At 46.9% G+C, this 25,895-nt stretch overlaps 1 protein-coding gene across 1 annotated transcript; it reads right to left on the minus strand.

Moving 5' to 3' along the window:
* Positions 1-1,131: 1,131 nt before the first annotated feature.
* On the minus strand, positions 1,132-10,565 carry LOC116995615 (pre-mRNA-splicing factor SLU7-like). Its single transcript, XM_033058470.1, is given in 3 exon segments — positions 1,132-1,167; positions 9,358-9,426; positions 9,429-10,565. Coding segments are annotated over 3 exon segments (1,242 nt in total).
* Between the last annotated feature and the right edge of the window lie 15,330 nt (positions 10,566-25,895).

Below are 25,895 nucleotides of genomic sequence, written 5' to 3' on the forward strand. Positions count from 1 at the left end.
AGAAGCCTTATGCCTTATCCTGATACTTGGGCATGAAAATTGAAAATGGGATGTCCAGCTTGCTGCATCAGGGATAACCAAGAATCTGGAAATCTGGGACACCTGGTTGAAATTATTTGGGTTATTACAATGATTTTCTCAGCCTCCTGAGGTCTGTCTCTGTGCCAGTGCAGCAAAGATGTGCTCACAAAATCTGATTTTTTTTTTTGTGAGAAGGAACACTGGCACTGGAGAACAGGGGGCTGGTGTGTGGAGGGAGAAGCAAAGGCAAATCCACATCACTTCTGAGAGATGCTTTTATCAAGAGCTGGTCAGGGGTAGGAAGGAGGGGAAACCCTAGATTGTATGTACTTGAATTTGCTAAAATCCTGCCTTTTCCCTCTTCCCCCTTCATTGAGAGACCGGTGCAGCACAGGAAAAACTGAGAGAGGGAGCTTTCATTCATTGCAGAGCACTGCAATGCATTCACTGTGTGTCCTTGAAGGAACCCCACATTTTGCAGCTGACCCTGAGCTTTAGCATCAGGAAAGGTTTTTTTTTTTTTCTCTTTTTTTTTTTTTGGCCTTCCTCAGCTCTAGTCCTATTTTTAGAGCCTGTCGTTTTCTCAGGGGCTTCACAGTCTATTTTTAAAAAGACTTTGCAGGCTGCCAAACCATTGTTATTTTCTCTAGGGTGATGTCAACACAGTGCCTATAGTAAATGTGCCCGGCATTTACCGTGGGTGATGCTTTGGAACAGATAAACATTAATGTTGAGGGTGAAAAATAGTTTTGCAAGCAGAGCCCCATTGTGAAATGTTTGATTTTCACAGAGCATCCTTTTGCTTGCCTCGTGGCTTTCCCCTTTTCTGAAACACTGTTGGTCTGACCGTCAAATTGCTCACTGCTGCATGAACCTGATCTGTACATTATTAGATCATCTAGAGTGACTGTAAACCAGGTTTGGCCCAAGTCTTGCAGCATGTTTAATGTTTCTACAAAGCTTTTTTTCCCCCTTGCCTTTTATATTGGGAATGAATTTAACAGCCCAGCTCTGAAAGAAACATGGGGGAGAGTTTAAAGGGCTTAAAATATGAACAGCAGCAAATATTGGTAATAATCATCATGGTATAATCAATTTTGGTGGAATTTCTCAAGTGAATCCAGCACAATCACAGTTTCTTTTTACCTGTGGGGAGGGGAAAAAAAGGGGGGGGGGGAAATGCAGGAACAGTTATGTAAAGATGTGGGAGCAGATGTACTGCTGGTGTAAGCTGGCACTGCTCCACTCATGTCAGTCAAAGTAGTTGATGTGGGGGAACATTTGTCTGCAAGGGAAGCAAGATTTATCCCTGAGCTCTGGTGGCTCCATAGAAATCACAGAATGGCCTGGCTTGGAAGGGACATCAAGAATCATGTTCTCCACCCCCTGCCATGGGCAGGGACACCTTCCACTAGCCCAGGTTTCTCAGAGCCCCATCCAGCCTGGCCTTGGACACTGCCAGGGATGTGGCAGCCACAGCTTTTCTGGGCACCCTGTGCCAGGGCCTCAGCACCCTCAGAGGATGATCACACATCAGTACAATGTAGTATTTGTGAGGGATGATATCTGAATTTCATCTTTTCATGGATGCTTAAGCCAATGTGTCTTCTATACTTCCTGCTGTAGATAACACTGCCCAGGAGGACAATTCCTGCCCTTCAACCACATGGATTTGTTCCTTGGGCTGTACTAGCTCAGCTGTGCCTTTGAACATTGATTTTACAGACCACGGACACATGTGGAGCACCTCCTCCATCAGCCACTTGTGTGAATGTCATGGGAAGACTGAGCAAAAGTCTCCGTGGGAGGTGGTGAGCCACCCTTCTGCAGAATCACAAAGGCATAGAAACTTCAACTCCCTTCTTTCAGTAAAAATTGAGATTGTAAATACAGTAATTTCTCGATTATAAGCCGCACCATTTTGACTAAAATTTTGGTCCGAACCCAAAGTGCGGCTTATAATCAGGTGCGGCTTATATATGGACAAAGAACGAAAAGTTGCTGTTTTAGTTTGGAGAACAGGTGTCTGCTGAGAAAGGCAGGAGCTTCTCTTTAAAATGGAGAATGTAAACCCCCTCCCTCCAAATTATTATAATTTTGAAATCAAGGGGCTTTCAGGCAAAGATATGGGAATTAGGAATAACAGTTCTAGGGAAATTAAAATAGAAATACAGTACTACAAAGAAACAAACCCCAAACCCTGACAAAGTCAGAGTACAACCTGACACCCCGTCAGGCAGGGTGTTGGCAGCAGTCCCATTCCATGGTGGCTGCATCCTCCTGCAGCGACAGATGTGGCTCAGTTGGAGCAGTGCTCCTGTACAAGGTGCAGTTTCCCTCCGGAGCTCCAGTGGTGATGTGGAGAAATCCAGTTTTCCTCTGGAGTCCAGTGGAGAAAGGGGCTCCCTTAGTGTCCCAAAACCTCTGTTTTTATCTTGGTAAGAAATGTTGGGCTCTTCCCCCTGGCTGGAGCAACTTCCAATGGGATGCAGTAATTTTATCAGTCCCACAGTGGGACTCAACGGCCATTAGCAGAAAATGACTGGCTGGAGGAAGGATGGGTTGTGAAAAGATAAAGAACAATGCCCTGCCTGGTTTCAATGGATGGCCCATTAGCAGAATATCTGCCGTTGAGATAAGGATCACTGCCCCCACCCTCAACAGATGGTGATAGAACAGATACCTTTTATCACACTCTGTATTGTAATGTGTGGCTTATAATCAGGTGCGGCTTATGTATGGACTAAGAATGAAAAGTTGCTGGCACCTGGAAGTGCAGCTTATACTCAGTGCGGCTTATAATCGTGAAATTACTGTACTTTTGCACCTTTGAACCTTGAGTGCTGATCAAGGAAATAATGCAGTGGACAGGAATGACTCTTTGTGCTGTTCTTGCTCTGAGTCCATTCTCTCAACCCAGAAAATGTCCAGAAGCTTCACAAGTTGGTGGAATTTTTCAAATATAAACCTTTAAAGGATTTTGCTTACATGAGTTTGACCAGCTGAACCCTTGTAAACAGCTACCATCCACAGCATCCTGCAGCAAGGTGTCCAAGGCCAGGTTGGATGGAGCTCTGAGCAACCTGGGATAGTGGAAGGTGTCCCTGCCTATGGCAGGGGATTCAGAAATGGATGATCTTTTAGGTCCCTTCCAACCCAGCTATTCTGTGATTTAATTATTCATATCCCTCCTGTCCCAGCCCTTCAGCTCCCATCAGATTTTCAGATTCCTCCTACAAGCCACTCCTTTGGGACAGCAGTGCTCCAAACTGCTGATACCCAGTTTGCAGTGGAAGTGCAGCAGTGACCTGGGGCTGCTGACTGGGCACTCAGCCCTCCCAAACAGAGAACTGCCTCTTGCACAAACCTGTCCCTTTGTTGCCTCCTCATTCATATCTTGATCTCAAAGGGTCGCTCAGGGCTCTAAATTTCCCAGCAACCAGTTCTGGTTCTCAAAAGCCCATCTCATGTTCACCAGGAGAGACCTTTGAACTTTTGTGAACCTAACCTGAGACTCACATTTGTAACCAAACCAGGGGGGTTTTACCTAGGTTTTCATTTCATCGTAGGTGTCTCACGCTCTTCTTACATTTCATGCCACTGGACAAAGAACAACCATTTGGAAGCCCCCAGGAAAACTGCCTGACTTCAAGCTCTGCTGGCAGCAGCCCCCATGCTCTGAGAAGGCACCAGCTCTGCTTCATGCTGCTGGCAGCTGAGCTGGTTGGCTGCCTCTGAAGGTACAACTGCCACAGCAGATGGCTGGGAGGTTAGCAGGGAATTTATTCAGAGCTCCAGATAAACGAGGCTGCCTTTCCTCGGAGGGAATGGCAGCCGGGAGCACGCTCACATCCCCACCCACATCTGCACGGTGGCATCCAGGAGCCCCGTGGTGACCCAGGAGCAGAGCTGCCAGCCTGTCAGCCACACACCAACTCCTCTGACTGCTCTAGCCCACAGTCTGTGCCAGCTCAGCAGGGCTGTGGGCTCTGTCTGCACTGCTGAGCAGGAGGGCTGTTCCAGCAAGAGCTGAACCCACTCAGGTCATGGGGGAATGGAGCAGAGCCTCCATCCCAGGGATATCCTTTCGGACTCCCTTTGGGACCCCTGCCCAGTCAGCTGCCCCAAGTCACTGCTGCACTTCCACTGGGTATCAGCAGTTTGGAGCACTGCTGTCCCAAAGGAATGGCTTGTAGGAATCTGAAAACCTGATGGGATTTGAAGGCTGGGACATAGGAATCATAAAATCATAGAATGGCTGGGTTGGAAGGGACCTCAAAGATCATCCATTACTGGATCCCCTGCCTTGGGCAGGGACCCCTTCCATTAGACCAGAGCCCCATCCAGCCTGGCCTCGGACACTGCCAGGGATGGGGCAGCCACAGCTTCTCTGGGAAACCTGTGCCAGAGCCTCCCCACCCTCACAGGAACAATTCCTCCCCAATATCCAATCTAACCCTGCCCTCTGTCAGTGTGAAGCCATTGCCCCTTGTCCTGTCACTCCAGGCCCTTGTCAAGAGTCTCTCCATCTTTCCTGTGGCTCCCTTCAGGCACTGCAAGGCCACAATGAGGTCACCCCAAAGCCTTCTCCTCTCCAGGCTGCACAATCCCAATTCCCTCAGCCTTTGCTCCCAGCAGAGCTGCTCCATCCCTCTGATCCCTTGGTGTCCCTGCTCTGGCTCCAGCAGCTCCCAGTCCTTGCTGTGCTGGGATCCCAGGGCTGGAGGAGCTCTGCAGGGCAGGGGGATCTCACCTGAGCAGGGAAGAGAGGCAGAATCCCCCCCTCCCCTCTCCTGCTGCCTGCTCTGGGGGCTCAGCCCAGCACAGAGGGGTTCTGGATCCCAGCACACGCAACCAGGGCAGGGTCAGCTCTCACCCAGCAGCACCCCCAGGTTCTTTCTGGCAAAAATTCCCTCTATTTTCCTAGGGAATAATGTGGTGTTAGACGCTGGTGTTGCAGTGAAGATGGCTGAACCCTCAAAGAAAGCTGCAAACCCTCAAGAAGTTTCCCCTTTGCCTGTTTGTAAGGTTTAAGCATCTCCACCATGAGCTGAAGCAGATATGAAAAGCCCTTGGTCAGAGGCTGTGACTGCTTGCAAAGGTACCCACAGGTAATGGGATTTGAGCTGCCAGTTCCTTGACTTATCTCTCTGCCCCTAGAGTAGCTGCATTAATTCTTATCTTTAAACATTCCTGCTATTCAAAAAAAATCCCCGCTGATGTTACCACCTCTGAGTCATGCCAGCATATTTGTGTGCTGGTATATTTAGGAGCAAAGCTGCTGGAGTTCAATAAGTATAAAGCAGGACTTGATAGGTGAGGTAGTGATAGTAGCAGGCTATTTAGATAAGGGAAAGGAGGTGTGGTGTGCTGTCAGTAAGTACTTGGCACCCTGCAATATTGATCCCAAATGAGTTTGGCCCAGGCTATCTCTCAGTCCCTGGATTTTCTGCAAGTTAAATTCCTTTCCTCATGCTTGGAGAACATATCAGTGTTATCAGCCTGATAGATCACAGAATATAAAATTGTAGAACCTCCTGAGCTGGACAAGACCCACAAGGATCACCAAGCCCTGCACAGCACAGCCCCAAGAAGGTATGCTGTCCTTGGCTTCAGATCTGTTCTTACCCCTACAGGCACTTGAAGACCTTATCTGCTAAGTAATAAGACTCATGTATTACATCCTCTCCTCTCCTCTCCTCTCCTCTCCTCTCCTCTCCTCTCCTCTCCTCTCCTCTCCTCTCCTCTCCTCTCCTCTCCTCTCCTCTCCTCTCCTCTCCTCTCCTCTCCCACAACTAATGACCACTGATACAGGATTAAAGAAGTATTGGATCATCCAGCAAGGCCACTGGAAACAAGGTATGGATGTTTCTCACGTTTCTGCTGCACTAGATAGCACACAGAGGAGCTGCCCACCACAGCTGCAGGAAGAGCAGCACCTGCTCTGACATTAGGTCTGGTGGGACAGACTTATTCTTGTACATTCTGGGCTGTGTTTGGAAGGACACTTTATGTGCTTTTGCTCTGTGGCTGCACCATATTTGCTTTAGCAACAGAAGTCCTCAAAGGAATTTGCAGTGTCCCTTCAAGGGGTGTAGACTTACTGTGTCCTGTTCCTGTACCCCAGTGGGTGTGGAACCAAGATCTGAAGTGTGGGTGGAAATATGTGAGGCACCCCTGGATCTGTAGTGCTCTGGAGCTGTGCTGGACCATGCAAACATGGCTCCCCAACTCCCTGACTGCTTTATTCCAAAGAAATGGTCATGACAAAATCATAGAATGGACTGGGCAGGGAAGGCATTGAAGTTCATCATGTTCCACCCCTCTCCATGGGCAGGGACACCTCCCGCTAGCCCAGGTTTCTCAGAGCCCAATCCACCCTGACCTTGATCACAGTGATCAGATCAGTGCTCTGCCTTTTCAGTGCTATCCCAGAAACTCACCCGCTCCCCTGAAATACAGGAGAGGAGCCCTTCATTCAGTCTCTATCCCTGAAATACAGGAGAGGAGCTCCTCATTCAGTCTCTATCCCTGAAATACAGTAGTGAAGCCCTTCATTCAGTCTCTATCCCTGAAATACAGGAGAGGAGCTCCTCATTCAGTCTCTATCCCTGAAATACAGGAGAGAAGCCCTTCATTCAGTCTCTATCCCTGAAATACAGGAGAGGAGCTCTTCATTCAGTCTCTATCCCTGAAATACAGGAGAGGAGCCCTTCATTCAGTCTCTATCCCTGAAATACAGTAGTGAAGCCCTTCATTCAGTCTCTATCCCTGAAATACAGTAGTGAAGCCCTTCATTCAGTCTCTATCCCTGAAATACAGGAGAGGAGCCCTTCATTCAGTCTCTATCCCTGAAATACAGTAGTGAAGCCCTTCATTCAGTCTCTATCCCTGAAATACAGTAGTGAAGCCCTTCATTCAGTCTCTATCCCTGAAATACAGGAGAGGAGCCCTTCATTCAGTCTCTATCCCTGAAATACAGGAGAGAAGCCTTTCATTCAGTCTCTATCCCTGAAATACAGTAGAGAAGCCCTTCATTCAGTCTCTATCCCTGAAATACAGGAGAGGAGCCCTTCATTCAGTCTCTATCCCTGAAATACAGGAGAGGAGCCCTTCATTCAGTCTCTATCCCTGAAATACAGGAGAGAAGCCCTTCATTCAGTCTCTATCCCTGAAATACAGGAGAGAAGCCCTTCATTCAGTCTCTATCCCTGAAATACAGGAGAGGAGCCCTTCATTCAGTCTCTATCCCTGAAATACAGGCGCGCACCCTTCATTCAGTCTGTAACCAAGCTCCTTGCTCAGATCCCTGTGCAGACAAGCCCTGCTTGTCAGGCAGTGGTTTCTGGGTTGCTGCTCTGCAGAGCCCTTGCTGCTGTTCCAGGGGAATTGGCTGGTTTCAAGGTGATGGGTTACCTCTGCTCCCAGCTGCTAAGCACGGCAAGAAGCTAAAAATACCTCTAAGCCAACACCTAATGTCACTTCTCCTCATGAGGGGTTTCTGCAGTTGCCACGGGGATCTTAAGCAATTGCACAGGGAGGGGATAATTCTCTTTATTTTTGTGAATAGAGGGGGAGGCGCCCAGGAGAAAAATCCCTCTATGAAAAAGCTGTGCAGCCGCGTGCTTTGATGCCTGGGTTGAAAAAGCTAAATGTCCATGGATTTATACCAGCCAATGGTGTGTGAGTGCTATTTTTGGAAAGCACAGTGCAGAATTATGGCACATGCATCACACGTGAATTGGGAAAGTGCAAGCTATTTTTGGAGCTTGTTTGCATATGTGCTGAGTCAAGGTTTGCACACAGAGCAAGGCTGCACCTAGCATCTCTTAAATCTGCTTTAGCAAGGTTATCAGCTTTCAAGCAAGCTCTGGCTCCAAAAAAAAAAACAAAAAACAAAAAAAAACAACAAAAAAAAACCAACTCAAATCCCTTCTCCCTCTGATTTTATTAGCATTTCAGTATTGCAAGGAGCTTAATCAGAAGAGACAAAAAATTAAATGCAAAAAGGGAGGCAAAAGGAAAGGAAAAGCAATTTAGAGTTGAAGGGGGATGGGTTCTGAAAAGGTGTTACCTAGGTAAGTACAGAAAGACCAGAACAGCATAAAAAAATATGGAAAGGCAGGAGGGGCTCATAAAGAAGGTGAGGAATTTACACTTTGTGCTATCATTGCGGAAGGAAGCCTATTTACAGGGAGCAACCCATGGGGAAAACAGGAATTAGTAAAAGAAATTGGAGCAGCATTGCACAAATTATAGCCAGTCCTTGTGCTAGTTTGCAAACAAAGCAGTGGGAGATCCCAAGTCAGAACTGGCACCCTGTTTGGCAGCAGTCTGATTAAATGGTGGCTGCAGTCCTCTCGAAGTGATGGCTGTGGTTCTGTTGAAGTGGTGATCCTGTAGAAGGGTCTGGTCTTCCTCTGAAGGTCGAGTGGTGCTTATGGAGCTCCTGTCCTCTGGAAATGCGGTGGATAAGGCTGCCCACGGTGTCCCAAGCCTCAGGTTATATCCAGGTAGGAAGGCTTGGCTCCTCCCCCTGGGCAGAGCATCTCACAATGGGATGATGAAATTTTATCAGTCATGCAGTGAGGCTTGATGGCCCATTAGCAGAAGATATACCCCTGGACTGGGCAGGACCAACTTGACTGATGGACCCTCCAGTGTTGACCATCCAGGTGGCCTTTGCTAAATTCACTTCCCAATTTTTGAAGGTCCCCCTGCCAAGGGCCTTTAAGGTGGTCTTAAGTAGTTTATTGCATCGTTCAACTTTCCTGGCAGCTGGGGCATGATAGGGAGGATGATATATCCATTCAATGCCATGTTCCCTGGACCAGGTGTTTATAAGATTATTCTTGAAATGAGCCCCTGTGGCTTTTCTCTTTTGGTCCCTGGTGGTATTTACCAGGACCAGAGAGTGCTAACATGTAGCAGTCTCTCAGAAAAGCTCACATTTAGCCAGCAGAGAAAAACTGGAGGCCTTACTTGACGATTTCCACAAGAGTCTTTATTTCATGCAAAGGGTGGTCAAGCAGGGATTATCTCAGAACAAAGGGCAGACATATTTATAGGTTCAGGGAGGATTCAAACTACAACCAATAAAAGTTTATACAAAGAACAGCATCCAATCTAAGTGAGAAGTTCTAAAGGTAAACTGACCAATTACACAGACTAATTTCTAACCAATTACTTTCCAAAGTGTTAAGAGAGTGACCAAATTCTTAAGGAATTTGGCTCAACCTTGGTATATAGGTTACCTTATCTATTATAGCAAGTTCCAGGGGCCAGGGGAAGATGGCTTTGGAGGAATTGCATCATCCACAAGTCCCATTGTCCAACTCTATTCTCGCAGGGGTGCCCTGTCTCCACATAATCTTCTGTTTGAACTAAAATCAGTTCAGCTGGGGGGGAGCATCTAAATATTCTTGTCCTCCATACTTCTCTAGGATGCTTTCTTTCTGCTGTGCCTTGAAATGTTCTTTTTTCACTTTGAATGATTTATAAAGGAGCTCTAATTTTGTAGGGTCTGCTTGAAGATGAACATCACAGTCTTTGTCACAAGCCTCCCAGGCAAACAACTGAGTCTGTGCCATTGAAATGGTATCGCCTGTGTAGCGAATGAAGTTGTCACCTGCATAACTAACTTCATCTAGATCCTTGCCTGTGTTGGCATAAGGGTTCTCCCTCATTGCTCTTGTTTTGGGATCATAATAAGCAGAGTTTGGATCTAGATTCCTCAAGTATTTTGCAATATCTTCCCGAATACGTAAATTTCGGACTGTGATGCGTCTTTTAGAGTCAAAGTTCTGCCCAGGCATATCAATGTCCTCTGCATTTTTGTCTTCATCTTCACTGTAACTATCTCTTTCTGTCTGTGAATTTGATTCCTTCTCTCCCCACTGGTGTCTTGGGGAGTTAACTTGCTCCAGATTCCCTGATGCCAGCTCCTCCTGAAGCTTCTGAGATTTCAGTGTACGTTTGGCCAAATCAACCTTGGAATATTCCTCGACAGTTTTCACGTGCTCCTCTGGGTTATAGCCATTCCACCGGTCTCGCTTCCCATCGTAATCGAACATCAGCTGAGGCTGCACATGTTCATCTGGGGCAATATCCATGCCTGTGTACTTTGCTCCAACTTTCCTGGGTCTCTCCATGCAGTTTTTCCTTTTGTGTGTCAGTGCTCCACAGTTCTCACAGGCTCCTTTGCGGTACCTCGTGGCCACGCTGTGCTCCTGCAGTCCTCGTTTGTACCAGTCTCCAGAGGAGCTATACTGTTTCTGCTTCTCTGGCTGAGGTCTCTGATGCTTTAGTGTGGGTCTTTTAGAAGGATCTATGTACCATGGCACTGAGGAGATGTACTGAGGAATATGAGGGTTGATATCTTTTCCTTCTTCATCCACTTCAGCGGGTGCATTTCCTAGTTTTCTCTGTTCTTCCAACTCTTTCTTTTTCCTCCAGTTTTCCCTCATCATCTTCTTTGGGTCCTCCAGGCTCACATCATTTGCCCCTTCTGCAAGAGAGGACTTCGCTAGCACACCTTGGCTCATTTTGGCTTTTTCCCTGCTGGGCTGCAGCACTGCCCTACACTGGGTGCCAAAATATGTGCTGGTTTGAAAACAAAGCAGTGGGAGATCCCAAGTCAGGACTGGCACCCTGTTTGGCAGCAGTCTGACTAAATGGTGGCTGCAGTCCTCTTGAAGTGATGGCTGTGGTTCTGTTGAAGTGGTGATCCTGTAGAAGGGTCTGGTCTTCCTCTGAAGGTCCAGTGGTGGTTATGGAGCTCTTGTCCTCTGGGAATGCAGTGGATAAGGCTGCCCATTGTGTTCCACGCCTCAGGTTATATCCAGGCAGGAATGCTTGGCTCCTCCCCCTGGGCGGAGGATCTCACAATGGGATGATGGAATTTTATCAGTCATGCAGTGAGGCTTGATGGCCCATTAGCGGAACATATCCTGTGGAGACTGTTATCAGGGAGGAGTCAGGAAGGAGATAAGGAACATTGCCCCACCTGCTTTAACAGTTTGTGAAGATGGTGATAGAATTTTGGTTACATCTTACACTGCAACCTAAGACAACCCTAGATTTGGGGGCAGGGAAGAAAAGCCTCCAGCTTGCATGGCAAAGGGATGCCAGGTGAGGATAACACAAGGCTGTCTGGCTGGGAATTGTCTCAGTGGGTGGACTCTGTTCCCAGAGCACACAGCCCTTTGCAGGCTGCCTTCCAGAGCAGTGCTGGCTGTGCTCACAGATGATGGACACCCAGACAGTTTCCTGTATGGCCAGAAGCATTGCTTTAGCAAGGGACCTTCTTTATCCACTGTTTCCAGGAGGCAAAGGCCTCAAAGATAGGAGACAATTAGACTGCTATGGTCATTAGGGATGGGGGACTTGAGGTTCAACCAGGCTAAGTTCTGGGTCCTACACTTTGGCTCCAACAGATTCCTGCAGTGCTCCAGTCTGGGGCAGAATGGCTGGAAGGGTGATTAAATATTGGAAGGGGCTATCCAGGTTAGTGGTGGTGTCCCCATCCCCAGAAGTGTTTAAGGAAAGTCTGGACATGGCACTGGGTGCCATGGTCTGGTGTTTGGTCACAGGTTGGAGTTGATGACCTCAGAGGTCTTTTACAACCTGAATGATTCTGTGATTCAGGTGTTCTCCTGTGCCACAGTTTGCCTTCTGCTGGTGGGAAGCACCACCCCAAATCTGCAGAGTGGGTGGGAATGGGGTGGATGAGAGGTTCTGTCCATTCAGTTTGGCCCTGGAGAGCCTTCTTGGTCTGGTGTGCACAGAAACAGGCTTGCAGGCACAGAGCACACAGTGCTGGCACAGCAGCAGGCCCACCAAGCAGACGGGAAGGGAGCAGGAAGGTGCCTGGGAGCTCTGGGGGAACAGGAAAGTGTTTCTAAACTACACAAGATGAGAAGCAGAGCAAGAGCAGACTGAGCACTGACTTTGTGGAGGTCCAGATGAGGTCCACAGCAGAAACATTCTGTATTGTTCACACCAAGTACAGTCCTACAGAGTCTGTAGGGATGTTTTAAAGCCCTTGAAGTCCTGGTGAGGTTGGCTGTAGAGACTGACCTCAGGCGAAAGAGGAAAAGGGAGCAACAGTACCTGGACACACATAAACATCCTGTTCTGCTGATAACACCATGTCATGCAGCAGGACACAGAGAAGAGATAGGAGTCATGCTGATCTCTCTAGGGGGACACTCTTGACTCAATTTATTATTTCATTTCTTAGACACAGATATCAACATTAGACCTGACACACACCTATAAAAAAGGTAAGACACAGCATGAGCACCCCTGTCATGCTACCTTCTATGTTTGCCCTTCTGGAGGCTTTAATCCTGATAGAACCAGACCTAGATGGTCCTTTCTGAGCCCTTATCTGCCTAAGTACATGTGATTCAGAAGAGTTTGATAAAATGACAGCTGTTCTGTTCTTCCATTTTCAATCAGAGAAAATAAAAAGTAAAATCAACTCCAGTAAAGAAAAAAAAATACATCTAGGGGTCCCAAGTCCTTATCTTGAAGATGAGCCTGAGCATGAGTTAAAACCAGAGTAAAAAGTGCAAATGTTGATGTAATTTCCCGATCTGGAAAGCAGACACAAGCCAAAAAAATCCCAACACAACAATGCCCAAACAACAAACCAAATCAGAATTCCCCTCCAGTTTCCAGCTTGAACAAGAATCCAAAATCTGAGGAGAGGCATGTGATATATGTTATAATTCGTGTTTATATAAAAGGATTGTATGAAATAAAATAAAGTAAAAAGAACCTTAAAACACCAAGCACCCGGGGCCATAGACAACGGCCGTAATTAGCATATCAACAGACCCAGCCCGGTGATCTCCACAACGGACTGGAAAAGGACCTGTTAAGTACCACATATCAGACAGCTGATCACCTCCGCTGGTTCCCGTAAGCACTCCCAAGGAAAATTACACATCAATGCAGAGCAGAAACAGCCTTCATCAACATGCAGGAAAGACCTTTGTCCAGGGCAGCACCAGAAAAAAAGATTTAATCTAAATATGAGAATCTGCAGCAGAAACAAAGGAAATTCTCGCCTCAGGCCAGGAAAAACTGTATAAAGCTGGACTCTCTGCGATGGCAGGGTGTGAACACAGGGGGATCTGATGCGGTAGAGATCAGATCAGCATGTGTGTCCACCCAGCGCCGACCCCGGGCTCGGCGCTGTCGTGTTTTCGCTTGTGGCTTCCCAGGACCGTATTTTCAGTCGCAAAAATAAAAATTGCTGTTTTGCTATTTAATTCGACTTGATTTGGTTATTTTCTATAACAGGCAGAAGAAAATTGTGCAGGATTCCCCTTTTAAGCAGTACTATTAGAAGTTGGTGGGGTTTCTTTTTATTTTTGTTTGGTTTTAATTTGTTTTTTTTTTATTTTGCTTTGAGACCATTTTAGTCTTCATATAACCAGATAATATAAAACAGCAGTTCTCTGAATCTTAGTTTGCAGTGGTTTCTAGTCAAAACCACTTAGGTTCATCACCTTCCTTTCTCAGCCTGAGAGCTGAGCTTGAGTCTAAATATAACTTGGATCTGTGTCTCAGGTTGCAATACAGGATGTGACCAAAAGTATGTATTTTATCACCATCTGTTAAAACCAGGTGGGGCAGTGATCCTTATCTCTGGGGGAGATATCATCTGCTAATGAGCCATCCATTGAAACCAGGCAGGGCATTGTTCTTTATCTTTTCACAACCCATCCTTCCTCCAGCGAGTCATTTTCTGCTAATGGCCACTGAGTCCCACTGTGGGACTGATAAAATTACTGCATCCCATGGGGAGTTGCTCCAGCCAGGGGCAGGAGCCAAACATTTCCTACCTAGATAAAAATCTGAGATTTGGAACATCAAAGCAACCTTTTTCCACTGGATTCCAGAGGAAAACCAGACCTTTCCACATCATCACTGGACCTTTGCAGTGAAATTGCACCCTTCTACAGGAGCACTGCTTCAACAGAACCACATCTGTCACTGCAGGAGGATGCAGCCACCATTTAATGGGACTGCTACCAACTGACTGATGGGGTGTCAGGTTGTATCCTGACTCTGTCAGTGTCTTGCTGTTTTGTATTACTGTATTTTTATTTTTCAATTTTTCCTAGTATAGAACTGTTATTCCTATTCTCATATCTTTTCCTAAGAGCTCCTTAATTTCAAATTTGTAATAATTTGGAGGGACAGGGTTTACATTTTTCCATTTCAAGAGAGGCTCTTGCCTTCCTTATCAGACACCTGTCTTTCAAACCAAGACAACCTACTAGAAATCTGAGCGCTCATTTCACTCAATACTCAACTCCTGTCCTGGAACTTTGATGAACCCAACCTGAGATTCATGCTTGTAATCAGACTAATCGGACCTAAGCAGAGATCAGTTTTGCCTGGGTTTTAGTTTCAAGTAAGAAGGTGCCCACCTTCCTACCTTTCTTCACCTTGATCAGGCAGTGGGATGTCTGGCTATCTCCTTGAGTATCATCATTAGCTTTTCAAGATATAGGATCAGCCTCCTTGTCCTGCACTTTGTAACCCACTCCTTTGTGTTTCATTGTCATAAAATCAGCTTATTCTGATTAGTGCTCCCTGCAGTTGGCATAGCCACAGAAACACAGAATATCCTGAGTTGGAAGGGACCCACAAGGCTCATCCATCCCAGCTCCTGGCTCTGCACAAACACCCCAACAATCCCACTCTGTGCATCCCTGAGAGAGTTCTCCAAACACTCCTGGAGCTCTGGCAGCCTTGGGGCTGTGACCATTCCCTGGGGAGCCTGGGCAGTGCCTGACACCCTCTGGGGGAAGAACCTTTCCCTGATATCCAGCCTGACCCTCCCCTGACACAGCTCCAGCCGTTCCCAGGTCACACAGAGCAGAGATCAGAGCCTGCCCCTCTTCCCCTCCTGAGGAAGCTGCAGAACTGCTGTGAGCTCTGACCTCAGTCTGCTCTTCTCCAGGTGAACAAGTGACATCATCTGCTTCTCATGTGGGTTTCCCTCCAGGCCCTTCCCCACCCTGGTAGCCCTCCCTTGGACACTCTCTAACATCCCTAGGTCTTTCTTATGTTGTGGGACCCAAAACTGCCCCCAGGACTGGAGGTGAGGCCGCCCCAGCCCAGCACAGAGCGGGACAATCCCTCCCTGGCCTGGCCGGCCATGCTGGGCCTGGTGCCCCAGGACAGGGATGTCCCTCCTGGCTCCAGGGCACTGCTGGCTCATGTCCAGCTGGCCATCAACCAAGGCCCCCAGGTCCCTTTCCCAGGCACTGCTCCCCAATATCTCCTCCTGCAGTCTGTTCACCCAGGCTGGGCCTGCTCAGGAAATGACTCTGCCCAGATGGTAACGAGCCTGCCTGATGAGGGCTCTTCAGAGCTGTGTACAAACGATGCCATCATGGACAGATCAGAGTCAACAGCACCACAACTGCCAGCCCACGCTGCCACCTCTGCGCACCAGCATTCCAGCACTGTGGAGAACAGAATGCCTGCCTGACCCACACAAGTCTGCCGTGCCAACAACCCTCACCAGTTGTAAACACAGAGACAACACATCAGCAGCTTAATTCATACAGCACTTCTTGTTTGTGGCAGCAGAGTGGCCATTTTGCACTGGAGAAACTGAGCTATAGCAAATCAAAAAGTCTTTGCAGAGATCAATCCTAAACCCAGGAATGGTGACTGTACGGTTGCACAAAAGCGATGATCTTGTTATTTTGGTGTTTTCTATATTGCTTTGCAAAAATCACATGAAAAAATCGTTGTGTTTGCATCCTCTCTGCTCTCTGATTGTCTTAACTGTCTGACCCCTTGTGTCTGAAGAAATATGCCACAATCTCAGGGGATTATATAGTGCTCACAAATAGGTGGCTATCAATAAATTATTACTTAAAACCCCAGTTATGCTAGCCTGCATAGATCAGGTAAATAAATTGCAGTCTATTCTGTTTCTGGATATCTGAATGTCTCAGATGCTTGGTAGTTTGGGAGAAATAGTCTTGGGAGAAATAGTCTCATCAATACCTTTAAAATTGACTTCCCTTGGATGTTTTGATAACTGACTTTGAATATTCTGCTTCTTTCACCTGTCTGACCACTAGACTTTATTTTTTATACTAGATTTACTTAATTCACAAGTTTAAAACTGTAGCTTGACTAATAACTGTCATAAGCAATGGGGGTCTTGGTACAGGATTTTTGGTTTCAAAGCAAACACCACTCTTAATTGTGTCAATGTCAGTTGTAAATATGTCCCTCTAGGCCCCTCTCGAGAGGACAGAGCAAAAACCTCTGGTCCTTGATTCAACCAACTCTTCTAGAGTAACAGGGTCTGAAATGAATAAGCAGTGAGCTTCCTAGGGTATCCCAGAGTGCTTGGGGAATTATAGCATGGAGAGTGGCACTCTCCTGCAGCAGGAGCTGAAAGTCAGAGCAGGGACATCCTCATCAGCCTGAGATGGCATCAGATGTCCATGATTAAGCAACTGCTCTGAGCCATGGAGATCCCAATGATGGCTAAAGGAGCCAAGAGAGAGCTCCTGCTTGTCTGAAGCAGTGTTGGCTGGGGATCAGTTGTGTCACTGGGCTGCAGGAGCCAGCACTGCCTGGATTTCCTGCATCTGCAGACCCAGCCTAAACAACCAGCCTGCAATATAGGCACTGCCACCAGCCTGGTTGGCACCTCCAACTCAGTCTCTGCCCAGCTGAGATGGCAAATGAGGTGGGGTAAATATAATGGTGTCCATGTTTTCACTGGTTAGAGATGGAAGAATGAATAGAAAGAAGAGTGGGCTATACAGGCAGTCTGAGGAAGATGTTTTGGAACATCACTAGAAGGCATTCCTCGGAGATTGAAAATACTCATTGGTACTTTGGTCAGATGTGCATCTGGAATTTCACATATATAAATAATGCCAGCTGTAGCAGACCCCTTCCAAAACTAGGGTTAAAATAGACTCTGCACTATGAATTTCTCTTGGCTGAATAAGTGAATAATACATCAGCAGTAACTAAGCTTTCGGGAGGAGGCACAACTCTGTGATGCTGGTCTTAATATTTGGAGTGGAAGTAGCCCTGCTGAAACTGATGGAAAAGCAGTACTATTTGAACCTGGCCTAAAACATGCCTTCGTCTCCCTCTGGGTGACAGGAATGGTGACCACTTCCACTGTCTGGCACCTGGGCCATTAACCACCTCCACAATTAAGGGCATCAGAGTTGTTTTATGGGCATGGATCCAGCAAAGAGTGCTTGAAACACATCAGGAGCATTGCTGACTTCATTAAGACTGCATGTTTAAACAGCTGCTTGAGAACCCTGGTGGATGAAACTTTACATATCTAATAAAGAGCCCTGGAGGTCGAGGTTTGCCTCTGAAAGTAACTTTATTTGGTTTAAGCCATCCATCACATTGAAATAATGCTGTTGTTGGGTAGGAGACACGACTATTTTTATGGCTGTGCGTAATATTTTCCACTGTCACCAAAGTGCCTTTCTGAGTGATAAATGTGTAGATTTCCTGCTTCTCCGGGCCTGAAGGAGCAGAGGAGGGATGGTGGGATGCAGTGCCTTCTCCCTGTTTGTACAAGCAGTGCTGCTGGAATGGGGGAAGCACCCAGGCTGGAAACTGGCAGTGCTCACCCTGCAGATGCCCCTTGGCAGGAGGCACATCAGCAGGCTGATGCAGAACAGGAACTTCTTGTTCACACAGCTCCCCATCTGCATGGAATTGGTTCCATCTTCCCATCTGTGGTTGGAAATGGGAGTGCTGTACCTGCTTTACTCATTGTAGCCTTCAGAGAAATCAAAGTCTTCTCACTGTTCTGACATCACCTTTCTCTTGCCTGGAAGAGCTGCTGTAATCTGGGCCTGCATGGCACAGTGGTAACCACTTAGTTCTAGAAAGATGAAGGGAATTAGGCTATAAATGGAAATGGAGGACTGATTCTATGTTGTAACTTGCTGAAGATTCGCTGGGAGCAGTTTCATAGAATCATAGAATGTCCTGAACTGGAAAAGAACCACAAGGATCACCCAGTCCAACTCCTGGCCCTGCACAAAACAGCCCAAGAACTACCATGTGCCCAAGAGCATTGTCCAAACACCTCTTGAGCTCTGTCTGGCTTTGTGCTGTAAGCACTGCCTGGGGAGCCTGTTCAATGTCCTGCCACCCTCTGGGGGAAGAACTTCTTCCTGAAATCCAACTGTCTTAGTTTGAAAGATAGGTGTCTGCTAAGAAAGGCAGGATCCTCTCTTTGAAATGGAGAATGTAAACCCCCTCCCTCCAAATTATTATAATTTTGAAATCAAGAGGCTTTCAGGCAAAAATATGGGAATTAGGAATAACAGTTATTTTCTAGGAAAATTAAAATAGAAATACAGTACTACAAAGAAACAAACCCCAAACCCTGACACAGTCAGAGTACAACCTGACACCCCGTCAGGCAGGGTGTTGGCAGCAGTCCCATTAAATGGTGGCTGCATCCTCCTGCAGTGACAGATGTGATTCAGTTGAAGCAGTGCTCCTGTACAAGGTGCAGTTTCCCTCCAGAGGTCCAGTGATGATGTGGAAAGGTCCAGTTTTCCTCTGGAATCCAGTGGAAAAAGGCTGCTTTGATGTTCCAAATCTCAGATTTTTATCTAGGTAGGAAATGCTTGGTTCTTCCCCCTGGCTGGAGCATCCCCCATGGGATGGAGTAATTTTTTCAGTCACACAGTGGGACTCAATGGGCCATTAGCAGAAGATAACTCTCTGGAGGAAGGAGGGGTTGTGGAAGAGATAAAGAACAATGCCCTGCCTGATTTTTAACAGATGGCCCATTAACATAAAATATCTCCCATGGAGATAAGGATCACTGTCCCACCTGGTTTCAACAGATGGTGATAGAATATGTACTTTTGGTCACATCCTGTATTGCAACCTAAGACACCACCTAAGCCTCTGTGACACAGCTCTGTAATAGAGTTGGACCTTTCTGCTATTGTAGCACCCAAAGCTATCCCACACTCGAGGTGAGGCCACCCCAGCCCAGGGCAGAGCGGGACAATCCCTCCCTGGCCTGGCTGGCAATGCTGGGCCTGGTGTTCCCAGGACAGAGATGGTGTCCCCAGGACAGGGTTGGTGTCTCCAGGACAGGGATGTTCCCCCTGGCTGCCAGGGCACAGCCAGGTGTCGTGTTAAACATGCCTTGTCCCTCCCTGAGGATACCAAAGTGACCATTACAACCGTTTCAGTGATGGTGTCTTCCTCAAGTCACATGCCAATGCTGCAGTTTTCCTAGCAAAGGCCCATGCAATCCTCTGATGGCTTTACAAGGAAATTTAATCCATAAAATGGAAATGTCCATGGAGCAGTGTCTCCAGGTGAAGGCACGCTTTGCCTAGCTACTGTTTATTTCCAAATCAGTTGTGACAGTGGGGACTGTGCATGCGTGGTGCCTCCTCTGTTAGCTGAACTGGAACTTCTTCAGTTTGGTCTCACCTTTGTTTGCAAGGTGGAGTTATGAAATTTGCCCGCTCCTAAACCAGCTCAGTTGTTTATCCCTCTCAGACAGGGACAGTTCAGGAACACCTGCACACATCTACCCTGATGGAAACATGGTGGCACATGAGAGTTCTCTCAGCAAAACCCTTCCCACTGCCTGAATCTGTGTGACATAGGAAGGCAGGGGGGACAAGTAATTATTCTACACTCCACATCTAGATCCAACAAACTTTCCTTTTTTTCTTTTTTTCTTTCCCCCTGCATTTCAAAAATATTGCCACAGCTCCAGTGTTCCCCAGTGTCCTGAAATGCAAGAAGGATATTTTCTTAAACATTTTCTGCCCTATCTGCTCCTCTCTGACAAATGTAGAAGTCTTTCCCCCTGCAAAAGAAGCAGTTCTTATTCTTTGTACTGGTGAGTGGGTTTATATCAGGATTGCTCCCAGAGAAGACTGGCAAAGTGTTTAGGAGTGTGGCCTCACTTTCTGTTTCTGGAGGCTTACATCTCCTTTTAGAAGCAGTGATTTTATGTGTCTTGCCCTTAGCTTGACAGTTTGTTGGAGAAAGCAAGGCCCTGGCTCCACAGAGTGCCTTTGTCAGCACCCATCGTGCCAGGCCTGTATTTGCAACCAGCCCTTCACAGAGCAATGGCTGATTCCTTCCCGAGACTTCTGCTGCCATGCAGGTCTGAGGAGCTCATGTAGGTGACTCCCAAGCCCCATTTAACACTACAAAGACCATTAGTAGGATTAATGTGCAGATACTCTGAGTGAGGGGAGATTCTGCTCCTCTGCCCCTCTCTGCTGAGCCCCCTGCCCTGCAGAGCTCCTCCAGCCCTGGGATCCCAGCACAGCAAGGACAGGGAGCTGCTGGAGCCAGAGCAGGGACACCAAGGGATCAGAGGGATGGAGCAGCTCTGCTGGGAGCAAAGGCTGAGGGAATTGGGATTGTTCAGCCTGGAGAGGAGAAGGCTTTGGGGTGACCTCATTGTGGCCTTGCAGTGCCTGAAGGGAGCCACAGGAAAGATGGAGAGAGACTCTTGACAAGGGCCTGGAGTGACAGGACAAGGGGCAATGGCTTCACACTGACAGAGGGCAGGGTTAGATTGGATATTGGGAAGGAATTGTTCCCTGTGAGGGTACTGAGGCCCTGGCACAGGTTTTCCAGAGAAGCTGTGGCTGCCCCATCCCTGGAAGTGTCTGAGGCCAGGCTGGATGGGGCTCTGAGCAACCTGGGATAGTGGAAGGTGTCCCTGCCCATGGCAGGGGGTGGAACTGGATGATCTGTAAGATCCCTTCCAGCCCAAACTTTTCTGTGATTTTATGATTTTCTGCAGTGCAGAGTGGCAGTGATACAACAACCATGTGGTGCAGCCAGTGCTCCTGTGAGTGCCTTCACCAAAACCTTTAGCCCTCCTCAGCTCAGCATCCTCCTGAGCTGTTTGTGTAGCAGAGGACATTCTTGGAGTTAGGAGAAAATCTTTATCCCTTGTTTTCTTCTCCAGCTGCAAGGCTGATGAACTTTCTTATGGCAAGTGTATCTCTAGCACTTTTTGGAGTATACGTGGACCTTGATGCACTGAGCTTTCTCTCAGGTCATTTAATATTCTAATTCCCACTGAGCACTTACAGTCAGAAATGCCTTGAAGAACACAAGGCAAACCATCGTGCTTGCATTGGGTCCAAGGGTTCCCAGCATCTGAGTTGTTGAAAACACACAAATTTTGTAGATTTTGGGTTTTGCTTAGTGGCAGGAGGCATGTATTGTACTTTATTCATGTTACTGATTTTAAAAATGCATTCTTTTAAGCCACAGAAATTTTCAGTGGAAAACTCATATTAAAATCCCAGTTGAGTTCACACGTTTAACTGCCTTGCTCTTGGTGGTTGGACATGAACCAAAGGAACAATGGAATTTGGTTCACCCTATAGATATGCCTCTGTAAACACCAACTCTCAGCAGACACCCAAACATGATCCTGTGCAATTCTCCATTTAGTTTTGCAGGGACATGAAGGATGAGCTCAACCCACTGTAGAGCAAATACTGGTGAAGAAAAAAATGTTTCCCTTTGAAGGGAGTAAAAAGGATATTTTGCAATATACCTGTGCAAACCTATGGAAGGTTAGGATAAGTCCTGTGAAAAGTGGGAGCAGGTCACAAAATCCTCATGCACATACAGCTTAACAAACCAGCATAACCTTTGTGCACTTTTCCTCAGCTTAAAAAAAAACCTGCTCGAGATTTCTTACACTGGCAGAGTTTTTTTACTGTAGTGGGAGTTTGTTTACTTTTACACATTTGTAGAAGGTGTGAAAGAGCTTTTGTGGAAGAGATGCTGGTAGTGAGGTAATTCCAGGAGGAGTGGGGAACGTGGCAGTCCTGCCATGCCTGCTGTCAGCCCTGGATTCATGGCTGTGCTTCCCACACCTACACCAAACGGCTCCTGTCCCTAATCCTCCTGCTCCCCACCCCTCAGACTCACTCCTGACCATCTCCCAGTTTCCCAGGCAGAATAAGAAATGGGAAGCACAGCCTGGGACTCCTGCAGCTACTCCCCTGTGCTCATCACTCCTTCCCTCCCAGCCTGAGCAAAAGGCCAGTCCCACGCCCCTACTCCTGTCATAGCCCCAGAGGCAGAGATTTGGGGATCATTTTACTTTAGTGAGTGCCTTTTACTGTCTGACACATCTTGCAGTGGAATTTGGGGGCTGATACAAGTGATAATATTCCCTGATAATGCTGGAGAGCAGCAAGCAATGCTGCAGAGGACTGGCCACACTCTGCTGCTGTGGTCTGAGAGTCTGATCCTCTCTGCTTGCAGAGGGAAGGCAGCCTGTGTGTGCTATTTACTTCCCCTTCATGCTCTAGCAGACCAGAAAACCTTTGGAAGTGCACCAAGAGTGTGTGTGTATTTATGTGGAAATAAATATTCCACAGGCAGCACCTTGGGTGAAAGGAGAGACAAGGTCCTTTGCAGCAGGTTCTGAGGCTAACTGGGAGCTAGGGTGGGGAACCTAAGTAAAGCTCTCCTCCCTTATTCCCTGAATTCTTCTCTGCTTCTGGATAGCCATGCCTGTACCTCCCCAGTCTTTGCCAGCTGTTAGATACTGAGCTGATGGATGCAGGGTTAGGAAAACATTCCTTTGTCCCCAGGAATGAATGAATGAATGAATGTCAGCTCTCGATCCATTTTGTGACCACCAACTAACCTGTAACTCAAAGCTCCTGCCAGCTGAATCCAAACAGCTTCTGGAACTGCAGGTCCACCCCTTACCACCCTGAATGAACATCCTCCTGTTGGAATCTCAGATTTTGGCTTTGGTCAGTGAAATTCAGTAACTGTAGATCATTTCCCTGTTTGGTCTTCTGAGCTTGCATGGAAATGGCGCTACTGTTTGCCTGTTATTCCCTAGAAATTTAGAACTACTATTATTCTATCCCAATAGCATTAAATTATCTCCTCTTCTGCTCTGTGGAGTATAATTTTGCCCTAGCCATATTCCCTATTCCATATTCTGCCAAAATCCAGAAACTTCCTTTAAAAAAATGCACAGCTTTCATTTCTAGTTTGCATTAGGGATAAGACCCTCGAGAGAGGGAAGTGTCAGGGGTTGAATTCATGGCTTTGTTTTGACAGGCATCATCCTGAAAGAAGGTGTACACAGGAGCTTGTGGTGGAAATGAATCCATGCAGGTGTCAGAAGGCAGACACTGAGACCAAAGCAGGCTTCTGGACAAAGTGTGAGGTGCAAAGCTTGTTCTGTCACAAAACAAAACACCCTTTCTCTGTCCTACTGAGAATCCACTGCCAGAAATGTAATGAATATGCTTTTCCACCTGAGAAGGTCTCATGGATTTATTTTACCCTAGCAAGAAGAATCCTTGTGCTCCTTATTCCCAGTCATATGGTCAAATAAGTATGACTTTTTGTGCTTCACACTAAACTCTGCTTTCTAAACTTTGCTTTGCAAAGGAGTTGTTTTTACATTATCTTTTCACCCCATTGTCCTGTGCCTGCTGCACAGCAGCCTTTCTTTGACTCTAATGTGTTTTAAGCAAGTCTTTGATAAGCCAGAATAGCAGCTGTCAAGGGATTCATGTTTCTCCTTCTGCAGCATGAACCAAAAGTCAGAGAAGCAGCCCAAAGGAGAACATTTGTTCTCAGTGCAGAGACAAAAAAAAAAAACCTCAACAAGCAAATAGAAAAATAAGTGGCAGCACAAGAATTTCAGCGAACTTTCACTGCTCTCCAGGGTGGTTACAAATCAACTGGAAAAACACAGCCAAACATTGTCATCCCTGTTGGTGACAGATATGCTGAGCACTGGTCATTTACAAATCTTCCTGTGTTTGTACTACTTAGGGGCATTTGCTGAATTGATTTCAATTTCTTCATACTTTTTTTCCACTTTAAATACCTACTGGCAGTTATTCAGAAATAGCTTTAGATCCAGACAGCAGTGAGAGAAGGTAATTTATCACATTTTTAAGCTAACACCGTCCTTGGACTGATGGCATTGAGGAGTGCATGGAGAAATAGTGGCTTTCATTAGGCCAGATGATAAAATTGAAAAACACAGGCAAGCTCTCTGTCACACAGTCCCCTCATCACACTGAGTGCTCCGTTTATTTTCGTGTTACTCCCATGTAATACCACTGCAAATCTGCAGAAATCAATAGAGTTACATTAGCATAAAATTAGGGAGCCCCAGCAGTAAATCACGCCGTGAGTTGTTGTTGATGAGCTCCGAAGCAGAGCTTTATTTCCTGCAAAGGTCAGGGTGGTGGATTGTGTAACAAATTTTACCTCCTCTGCTACATGTTTATTGCAAAATAGCCTTTCACAAAGCAGCAAAATAGGACATATCTTACCCTTCCCCACAAGTTGGAGGTTTTTCTGAATTGAGAGATAAAAGTGAGGTCTTTCATCCTGCTGGATTTGGCAACAAGGCTGTGTCTGTTGCATGAAAGCTGTGTGTGTGTCTGGGAGCATCCCTAGGAGCTGGAAAGTCACTGTCTGTGCTAGGAAAGGACTGACCTTTCCTAGCTAGTCCTAACTCCAGCCTGCAGGTAGCCATCTCCTGTTTAGGAGCAGTCTATCAGATCCTGGCCCTTCTTTAGCTGCTTTGAGCACAGAGCTGCCCCAGTCACTGGGAAATCTGGGTGCCATTCCTCACTCATGTCCTTTCCCTGATGGATAGCAACACCTTCAGTTTTACACTCCTTGCTAAGTAAAGAGGATTTCAGCAAGCTGGAAGATGAGGAAGCAGTGATATGAATATTCACAGCCCATTTGCTCTAAGGAGAATTTGATGGTTTTGAAGGCATTTAGCTGGTGGAGCCAGTGTTTACTGGAGTCCACAGCCAGGGACACCTGTATTTGAGGGGATGAGCAGCAAAGTTAGATCTGACAGGCTCGAAGTTCACACTGAGGACTACAGGGGCCAAGCAAAAACAACCTGGGATGACTGTGTGAACTTAAGGATGAAGCTTTGGGATTTCACATCATAAATTCTCTGAGCTGTGCAAACAGCAGGCGTAAAAAGGGGATGACAAACTGAAGGAGAGTAAAGGATTGGGAAGAAAGTCCAGAGACACCATGAAATCCAAAAGCTCACCCCACCTGCCACACAATGCCCACTCCTTTATCTGCATGTGGAACTTTTGTGGAACAGTGAGCCTGAGCTCCTGGACTCCATGAGGAGTGCCTGAGGTGATAAGCCAACACCTCTGTGGTGAGGCCTGAGAACATAATACTCATGTTTCTTCTGAGTGGGTGTTTTATTTTTACAACCTCCTTTCCTGATCCTTAAGGCACAACTTGGAAGCGTTAGTCTACGGAAATTGCTCCTGCAAGCCTGACCTCAAGCCTTATGACCGTCCAAACCAAATATAAACTCCATTAATTCATTTTTTTAAATTATTTTTCCTCAGCCACAGAAGTAATCAGGAGCCCAGACCAGTAGGCTCTGAAATCCAGGCTGGAAATGCAGCAAATTATTCAGACTGCTTCCTTGAGAGGTCACAGGGAAGACAGAAATCTTTTAATTTGCATTTGCAATATTTGTACAGCATCAAAGAACATTAGCACTGAAAAACAGAGGTCTGAAAAGCAGAAGAATGCCAGAACTGGAGTAATTTGTACTACACAGAGGTTTTGGAACTTGTGCAGTGGGACAGGGGCAAGATCTGAAGGTTTCCTCTGAGGTAACAGAGCGAGTGAGCCAGCCATGGCTGGGACAGCCACCAGGAATGTGGGAGACTTGGGGATGAGATCCTGCCTGCCCTCCCCAACATGCCCTGTGAGTGCCCCAGCTCCAGAGGCACTGCTGTGTCTCACTCCTCCCTACTGCAGCTGCTCTGCTTTCC

This window comes from Catharus ustulatus, chromosome 4 (genome assembly GCF_009819885.2).
Source record: "Catharus ustulatus isolate bCatUst1 chromosome 4, bCatUst1.pri.v2, whole genome shotgun sequence".
In the NCBI taxonomy this organism is placed as follows: Eukaryota; Metazoa; Chordata; class Aves; order Passeriformes; family Turdidae; genus Catharus; species Catharus ustulatus.